The sequence below is a fragment of the Ruditapes philippinarum genome, unplaced genomic scaffold (assembly GCF_026571515.1).
Source record: "Ruditapes philippinarum isolate M1 unplaced genomic scaffold, ASM2657151v2 ctg1680_1_1_1_1, whole genome shotgun sequence".
Taxonomy (NCBI): Eukaryota; Metazoa; Mollusca; class Bivalvia; order Venerida; family Veneridae; genus Ruditapes; species Ruditapes philippinarum.
Window position 1 is genome coordinate 71974 of NW_026866822.1, and position 9974 is coordinate 81947.

Sequence of the window (9974 nt, forward strand, 5' to 3'; positions counted from 1 at the left end):
AGTCCCCTACCGGTTTACCGGAGGGGACTTTAGGTTTACCCTCCGTCCGTCCGTCTGTCCGTCCGTCCGTCTGTCTGTCAGTCCGTCCGTCCACAAAACTGGATCCCGCGATAACTTAAAAAGTACTGAAAATATTTTTATGAAACTTGGTATATGGATAGATTGCAGTATGGAGATTATGCACGTCTTTTTCTTTTCTTCCTATTTTGAAAATTCTGGTTGCTATGGCAACAAATAGGCTAAAAATATGGCAAATTTTACACATAAACTGGATCCAGTGATAACGCAAAAAGTACTAGAAATATTTTTATGAAACTTGACATATGGGTAGATGGCAGTCTTGGAATTATGCACGTCTTTTTCTTTCTATGTTGAAAATTCTGGTTGCTATGGCAACAAATAGGCTAAAAATATGGCAAATTTTACACATAAACTGGATCCAGTGATAACGCAAAAAGTACTGGAAATATTTTTATGAAACTTGACATATGGGTAGATGGCAGTCTTGAGATTATGCATGTCTTTTTATGTTCTTCCTATGTTGAAAATTCTGGTTGCTATGGCAACACATATACTGAAAATATGGCAAATTTTACACATAAACTGAATCCAGTGATAACTCAAAAAGTACTGGAAAATTTTTTTTATGAAACTTGATTATGGGTAGATAGCAGTCTTGATATTATGCATGTCTTATCTGTTCTTCCTTTTTTGAAAAAATATCAGTTGCCTTGGCAACAAATAGGCTTAAAACATGGCAAATATAAGAATATTTGTGATAAGTCAAAAAGAGCTGAAAATTTTTATGAAATTGCATCTTTAAGTCAAGAGTTATCTCCTATTTAAGAATTTTGCTTTTAAAATGTTATATTTTGGTAACAGGGATGTTTCAAATATTAACTTTAGAGTGTCCTTCAGTCCGTCTGTCTGTCTGTTCATAAAAACTGTTTCCTGTGATCACTTTTAAAGAACTTTTCCAACAAGTTTACTTAAAATAGAGAAAAATTGAAACATAAGTGAATGGCCAATGCCCTTCAGAATGTTGATGGGGTTCTAACCGGTAGGGGACTTATGGATTGCTTGCAATACTATGATAATTGCTTGTTGTTAAGAATTTTTCATGGCAGTAAAATTGCATCAATACACTGGCAGAAGTAAAGTGTTAAGGTGCCAAACTCATTGAACAATTAATCTGTCAACATCTTTAAATAACCCATATAATTATGTTGTATAATACTGTTTACATATTTTCCCTGAAATTAACCCTCTCATTTTGCTAGTATTGCTGTATATAATCTGCATGGAATAAAAGTTAGTTGCAAAATCCATTGAATACATGTATTACATTATTTATTTTAATTTATACATTTTGATTATGGTGAAAAAAAACTGAGTTCTTTGTTGATAATAACTTTTCTTTATATATATGGGCCATGTCACGACAATACCAACAAAATGGGTTTGCGACCAGCATGGATCCAGATCAGCCTGCGCATCCGCGCAGTCTGCTGTTCGCTTTCCAACTCTTTTACAAGTAGCAAAACTGATAGTGAACAGCATGGATCCTGATCAGACTGCGCGGATGCGCAGGCTGGTCTGGATCCATGCTGGTTGTAAACCCATTATGTTGGTTTTGTTGTGACACAGCTTACAAACTTTTGACTCCTGGCTCTAAACAATTGACTCACAATGCTACCATAAAGTTTTATTTTCAGTCTAATAAATCATGTTTGGTCCATTAAAAAATTTCACTTTTCAGGACCTCCTGTCCAGTAAAACTTAGAGGTCTTTCTCATAGACTGCCATTCAACTCGTAGCGCTGGTATGAAAAATTCTATATCTAACTCTGTTTCAAAGTATGTGATTTTACTGATTTATCACACTGTTATAATTATGTAAATTAAGTATCTAATTCAAAAGATGCTTCACTTTTATCATAGTTTTTAATCACAATGAATATTACTTTTCAGTAAAGAGATCAAAGAGTCTTGGGATAGAAGGAAAAGTGTTGCTAAAAATCTAGCTGAGATGGGATTGAGTGCAAATCCTAATAAAACTATCCACATTAAATCTTCAAAGGTTGGTAATTGATCTATATTTAGAATTTGTGCTGTTGTTTTTTCATTGTAGTTCATAGTTTAATTTAAATATTACAAAATTACAATAAGGTTGCTTTTGTTTGAAGAAAAATCTGGTTACATATATTAAGGTGGCAAGGTGGTCATTCTTGTTGTCCATGTAATGTAGCCATAACATTTCTCAAACTGTTAACACTGTCATAATTTATCAACAGGAGATAAAACATGTCACTACACAGGCAATCATGAATCTGAAATCTAGATTTGTAGATTTATCTCCCTTTGTTCAACTTAAAATTCTGGTATCAAAATTTTTTATTTAGTAGAAAGTTTTAAAAACTTAGCTTTTACTTTATTATCATGACAAAGCACAGTCGTAGCATTACATGACACTATTCTTAAATTAGTATTATGCCTAAGTAGGACCAAAGGTTAAGGGTGAACTGTTGGGATTGATGGTTTACTATTTCAACATTCTTGGGGCGTCCGTGGCCGAGTGGTTAAGGTCGTTCACTTCAAACAACTTGCCCCTCACCACTGTGGTTTTGAATCTCGACAGGGATTTGGATTCTTTCATGTGAGTAAGCTATCCAGCTAGCTTACGGAACGTTGGTGGTTCTACTCGGGTGCCCGTTCGTGCCTGAAATAAGGGCACCTGAGGTCTTCCTCCACCAGTAAAGCTGGAAAATCGCCAAATGACCTATAATGTGTCGGTGTGACGTTAAACCCAATCAAACAAACAAAATTTCAACATTCTTCATCACCAATATACCTTCATATCATATGCATATTGTACCTAACTTCTGTGTTTAAGTACAGCTTACTTAAAGTCAATTGTGTAAATTCTTCATATTACAGGATGAATCATCAGGAAACTCAGTATATCTTACACCATGTTCTGAATTTCATTTATATAAACTGATCAGTGAGTGAAAGGTATAGCCCATTTTGGGGGCTAATCAGTATAAAGGCCTTACTTAGTAGCTTCAGTAGATAGATTATCACTGAAATTTGTATTCTGTTATAGAAAGTTGAAATGAACCAAATATTTAAAAAAACTTCTTTAATAGAAAAGGTACTGTATGATACCGGTATACAACATGCAGTCCCCTAATGTAACTGTATTTGTTCATGTTGCATCAGATGGGGGAAAACCATTATCAAATCATCGTCAAGAATCTTTTGTTATTTTTATCACACATCTTTACCCAATATACTGGTGTGTTTGGTTGATTGGTAATGTAATAAATATTCATTTATGATGGCAGCGTTCAAGTGCTAACAATTGTTTGGATCTAGTCGATGCACTGTTAGTGATTGCCAAAACTTTGGAACCAGAGACCACACATACTTCAACCTGAGTAAATTCTTGACATGACTGTAGTCTAACCTTTTTAAGTATTTTTAATGTTGTCAAGTCTTAACTATTGTGACTGTAGTTAGAAACTGAAGACTACCTTCATATACAGCACTGACTTGTATAATTTCAGGAGTTAATTACTCCAATGGACTTAGATGATACCGGAGGAGTCACACAACAGAAAGAAAGGCCAGTAAAAGAGCATGTGGTAAAATGTAAGTTAAATCCCTGGCTTGCTTTATTTATTATACCCCCGCACAACAAAGTTGTAAGGGGGTATACTGGAATCAGCTTGTCCGGCCGTCCGTCCGTCCGTCGGTTTTTTCTTGTCCGCCCAATAACTTAAGATTCCTTTGACCCTTAGTCTTCATATTTGGCATGGAGGTTAGTCATGATTAGTAGATGACCCCTATTGATTTTGAGGTCACTAGGTCAAAGGTCAAGGTCACAGGGGCCTTGACTTCAAAAAGCTTGTCTGCCCAATAACTTAAGATTCCTTTGACCCTTAGTCTTCATATTTGGCATGAAGGTTAGTCATGATTAGTAGATGACCCCTATTGATTTTGAGGTCACTAGGTCAAAGGTCAAGGTCACAGGGGCCTTGACTTCAAAAGGCTTGTCCGCCCAATAACTTAAGATTCCCTTGACCCTTAGTCTTCATATTTGGCATGGAGGTTAGTCATGATTAGTAGATGACCCCTATTGATTTTGAGGTCACCAGGTCAAAGGTCAAGGTCACAGGGGCCTTGACTTCAAAAAGCTTGTCCGCCCAATAACTTAAGATTCCTTTGACCTACAGTCTTCATATTTGGCATGGAGGTTAGTCATGATTAGTAGATGACCCCTATTGATTTTGAGGTCAAAGGTCAAGGTCACAGGGACTTTGACTTCAAAAACTTTGTCTGCCCAATAACTTTAGATTCCTTTGACCCACAGTCTTCATATTTGACATGGATGTTGATCATGATTAGTAGATGACCCCTTTTGATTTTGAGGTCACTGGATCAAAGGTCAAGGTCATAGGGACTTTGACTTCAAAAAGTTTGTCCACCCATTAACTTAAGATTCCTTTGACCCACAGTCTTCATATTTGGTATGGATGTTGATCATGACTATAAGGTGACCCCTATTGATTTTGAGGTCACTGGGTCAAAGGTCAAGGTCACAGGGACCTTGACAAAAAAAAGCTTTTCTTCTCAATTGCTAAAGAATGTCCTGTCCGCAATGTATTGATTTTGACATTTTCACATTTGAAGCATGTAGAATACATAACTTAGCAATGCACTGGCTTAGTAACCTCAGATTTGGCAGGGAGGTTGTCCTTGAGCTCTAAATGGCCACTGTTGATTCTGACAAAGTGGTATGCGGGGGTATTCACGCCATGATAGTGGCAGTTCTAGTTAAGTTTATTTTATATATTCACTGAGGAATAGCATCAGATTATTGCGGTACCCAATTACTGTATATTTGATTTGCAGCTAACTTTACAGGATAGTTACTGTTGATTAAACAGTGACCCCTTTTGATGATGGTGTTATATGGTCAAGGTTGAGGAGTCTTGGTAATGAGGTCAAGATAATATTGATGTTGACTTTAAAGCAGAACTTGAAACAAGGAATTGCCATATATTTGCCAGGGACATTTCTAGATTAAATTCAAGAACTACCATAACAGATTAATAGCTATTCTTTACTTTGTGTTTCTTTGTCTCTTAAGTATATAAATTATATATATGTACATGTAAAACCTTTACTTTTATGGAAGAAAAATTAATCTTAAAATAGATATTGAATAATTGTAATTATTGTTAATTTGATAATGTTTTAAATTTGAATATTTCAGCTTTAGAGAAGGATGCCTCAAAACCATTAGCCAAAACCAATAAGTTGTCAGATCCAGATGTTTTCTTCTGTACATATATGCTGGATAAATATGGAGATGACTTTAAGGTATGTTGGGTTTTATGTTTCATCATTGATGCAAGATTAGGAAACCGACTGTGTCATTAAATAAAGTTGTTACTTACTGACTGTAAAGGTCATATTGGAACATTCAATTGTTACTGGTGGAGAAAGGCCTTAGATGCACCGCTGTGCATTATTTCAGGCACAAACGGGCACCCAAGAGGACCCATGGACACTCTGTTTTATTTTCTGTTTATGGGAAAAGTTAGGGTGCTGATTAACCACTTGGCATTTAAAATTTTCAATTTGTTAGTTAGGTGTAATGAATTTTTCTTAAAATGTGAAAATGTAAATTTACCGCCCTATGAAGTCTTGGTAATGCTTAGCTAGAAAAAATAATATTTCTCGTGGCTGAAAATATGTTTAACAGACTTGTTAATAAGACATAGTGTTATATTCACTATATAAAAATTATATGATTGTTCACAATGTTAACATTTTAGAAATCATTTTTTTTTTCAAGAATACTGGGTACTTAAACAAACTTGCATACCTAGCATTATTTAAGTGAAAATGAAAATCTTACAATTATCACATTTTTTAGCAAAAAATTTCCACATTTCTTCCTTGTGTCAGAACTACAATGTATTTAGTATTTTACGAATATTTTCTATAAATTATAGGCAATGGCGAGAGACCCTAAAAACCACTATCAGGAAACACCAAAACAGATTAAAAAGAAGATTAATATGTTTAAAAATACACCTGCCCAGTATGAGGCATATTTAAAGTCAAAAGGTGAGATCAGATGATGCATTTGTTGTACATTTATAAAGACAGTTAGACGGGCGAATGTGGAATCTAGCAACAAATCAGAGTTGGATAAAACATGGAGAAATTCAGTTGAAAATGTTAACAGCAGAATTTGTTTAAATGATTTAATAATTTAAGGCACATTTTTTTAAAAAAAAAACAGTGAAGTGCTTTTAATTTTCAGCTGTAATAATAAGCAATGGTTGACAAATCATAAGGTTATACACATGTTGTTACATTTTTACTTTGCTTTTTATAAGCCCATTTGAAAAACAGGTCATATTTTAGTTTCCCCCCTGGCTGGGCGGGTGGCATTCAATATTTGTCTGGAGCATATCTCCTTCACCCATGGAGGAATTTTTATGAAACTTCATAGAAATGTTCACCACTATGAGAAGCTGTGTCCCGTGCATGAACCAGGTTTCTAGGTCAAAGGTCACGGTCACACTTAGAGGTCATTGGAAAATGCTTGTCCGGAGCAAAACTTCTACATGTATAGAGGGATTTCAATATAACTTGGCACAAATGTTTACTATTGTGAGGCGGAGTGGCGCGTGCAAAATTTAGGCCCTGCACCTTAGGTCAAGGTCACACATAGGGGACAAAGTTCAGATAAAAAATCACTAGAGATGATAATATATCCAGATATTGCCCAGAGCATATCTCCTATATGCATATCTGTATATGTCCACATCTCTCACAAAAGCTTCTGTGACAGGCGTATATTGCGACAATGTTGCCCTTGTTTTGTTAAGAATTTATCAAATGGACTTAGAAAAAGTATAAATCAAAAAACATTAATTTTGTGAATTGGTTTTGATAATTAATTTGATATAATCTTGGGACCTTTTTGTGTTTCAATAGTACATGTGTTTGTTTAATCATGAAGTATGAAATGTTCATCGTTGTTATTTAATCGTTTATTTTTTACATATTTACCATTCTAGTCAGTATTTTCACCCTTTTTACAAATATTGGTAAATTGACTTCACATGTCAATTTTCTGAGCATGTGTAAGGAAGGGGGAAAATGCTGCATATGTTAAAGACAAGCATGTAAAGGATAATAAATTGTTGAAATCGTGTACTGTTGTTGTTGTTTGTGAAGACCTGACAGAAGGTATCTATTCCAGCTCTGATTTGTCTCTAGATTAAACATTTGTAGATATTTTGAACAAATTTCCAGATTTACTAATACTAAATCCAAATTATTAAATATAGATCATTCTATAGTTGTCCCATGCCTTTATGAAAAAAAAAGGGGGAGATAGAATAAGAAATAGGCTCCGTCTGTCCGTCTGCACTACTGAATAGGGATAGGGGGCCATCTAACTGTTTACAGAACAAAAGAGAACAATAGAATTCATTTCGTAACAGTAGAGTAATTAGCCATTGGCCCTCTATCAAACAAAAGAAATGGCCCTTTATTTCATTTTGATGGTCCGTCCGTCTGTCACATTTTCGTGTCCGGTCCATAACTATGTCATTTATCAAAGGAATTTGAAATAACTTTGCACAAATGTTTACAATAACCAGTTGCCTACCTCCAAGGTCACAGTTTGAGGTCAAAGCTTAACATGGTCTGTTACAGGGCATATTTTGTGTCCAGTCCATATTTTAGTTGTTCAAGGGATTTTGAAAATACTTGGCAAAATGTTCACAATAATATTACAATGTGTCATGCCTAACACCCGGCCCCTACTTTTAAGGCCAAATCTTACCATGGTCTGTTCTAGCGTAAATTTTGTGTCAGGTATATAACTTTCATCAGTTTAGATATTTTAAGATTATGCTAGGCACAAATGTTTACAATAAAAAGATGACATGTCTTGGGCAACACCCTAGGTCACACTTGGAGGTCAAAGCCTGAAATGGCCTGTTGCAGGTTTTGATGCCAAGTCCGGCCCATGCAAATAAAATGTTGGTGAATGCCCACATACCTAAAAGTTAAAGACTGGACACAAAATATACCCTGTAACAGACCATATCCTATGTTGATTTTGTATTTGTCACATTTTGTGGCTTTGATATAGTGACAAGTATACACCTGCACATACACAGGAGTTATTTCATTATATTTCTTTACTGAAGTTATTGTTACTTGCATGTGCAGATCTAGCATTGATAAAAATTTGCACTGAAAATCCTGAGATCAATGAAATGGCACAATTTTGTGGGGGACATTGGTGACTCTGTTACAAATTCTTGTTTATGTAGAAGTTAAAACTTTCAGGTTTATTTGAACACTATTTTTCAGTTTAACTGCTTGATAATTTTGACTTTTAGTGAACTTATTAGTGAAAACAAATGTTTGCTCAAAAATAAAAATCCTTTGTATTAATATCAATCTGATGATTAAACATGAAATTAAACACAAGTAGGTCGTCTATATAGTAAATGACCTTGTCCTGTATTTTATTTTTTTTTAAAATGAATAGGGATGGACTAAAGTTTTGTATTAAATGGTATACTCATATAACCTATCAAAGTTTTTGCATCACACATTCTATGAATGTCACAAATGTTCCTGATGATAATTTGTTGTGTTTTTACACTAAAATGCAACAACAACAAAACAATAACAAATGCCATGCATTCAGTGAATATTTTTTTTATTTTAAAAATATTATACAAATCTAATTTTACAAACAATCATTGAAACAGAAAAAAATAGATAATTATTCAAACAGTTTTATTCGTTCACTGTCCAGTTAAAATAAAACACTACCTGTTAACTGTTACAGGTACGTGGGTGAAAGTTTTCAGGATTATTCCTGAAGTTCAGGATTTTCAGTCTCTTGAAAGCCTTCTATTTCCTATGTAAAACTATAGAAAAACTGCTAAATTAATGATTAACTTTCACTCATGCAGGTACCTAAAGTACATTTGAGCTGTGTCACGACAAAACCAACATAATGGGTTTGCGACCAGCATGGATCCAGATCAGCCTGTGTATCCGCACAGTCTGGAACAGCATGGATCCTGATCAGACTGCGCAGGCTGGTCTGGATCCATGCTGGTCACAAACCCATTATGGTGGTTTTGTCGTGACGCGGCTCATTTGATTCATGTATGAGTTTAGATACAGTGCATGATAGTTGCTAAACTTCTGAAAGGTCAACAATTTATGTTGCTGGTGCTCAGACCAGAACATATAAGGAAACTTTCTCTGTTGTTATTGTAGCATAACATAGAGTTATGTCCTATTGGTAGCATAGTACCTTTGTTTTTAAACAAGACTATTACTAGATTAACCTGGGACAAAAGATAATGCAAGTCTCAGGATTAACACAGTATAATATTCCTTTTGAAAGTTAACTTTATGAAGTAATTGATTAATTTATGAGAAATGGACAGTCAAACTTAAAAATAACAAACCATGGAGAGGAGGGAAAATGATAAAATAATAATCTACAAAACGTTCATTACAACTGAGAGATAAAATAATCAGGTGACAGTTGTTCAATATTGTTTTCTATAAACACTCAAAACATCCAGAAATAGAATGGCAGTTGTATCTGAAAGCAGAGAAAATGAAAAAAAGTCATCTTTTTACAATTAAAAGCCATGCATTCAGCCAAAATCACTTGTGTTCTCAGAGACTTAGTACAGATACAGCTCTGTGGTTCTCTGTAATCATGATTAAGGGAGGTAACTGTGAATTACGCTCCCTTAGCAGTTAATTAAATACGCTATCGATATTTGCTGGGATTCATTAAATTGATAAAGATGTGTTATTCTAAAAATCATCTTACGAAAGTAGTTTTACAGTTTTAATGTTGGGAACATTTAGAATATATAACTGTTTAAGAACAATACT

At 34.6% G+C, this 9974-nt stretch overlaps 1 protein-coding gene across 1 annotated transcript in view; it reads left to right on the forward strand.

Moving 5' to 3' along the window:
* The window catches only part of LOC132733798 (nucleolar protein 16-like), a 35017-nt gene that overhangs the window by 3527 nt on the left and 21516 nt on the right, over positions 1-9974 (forward strand). Inside the window, exons 2-5 of the mRNA XM_060720484.1 lie at positions 1971-2079; positions 3569-3653; positions 5281-5387; positions 6026-6140. Of these exons, the coding sequence (XP_060576467.1) occupies positions 1971-2079; positions 3569-3653; positions 5281-5387; positions 6026-6140 (416 nt within the window). The remainder of the gene's footprint in view (positions 1-1970; positions 2080-3568; positions 3654-5280; positions 5388-6025; positions 6141-9974) is intronic.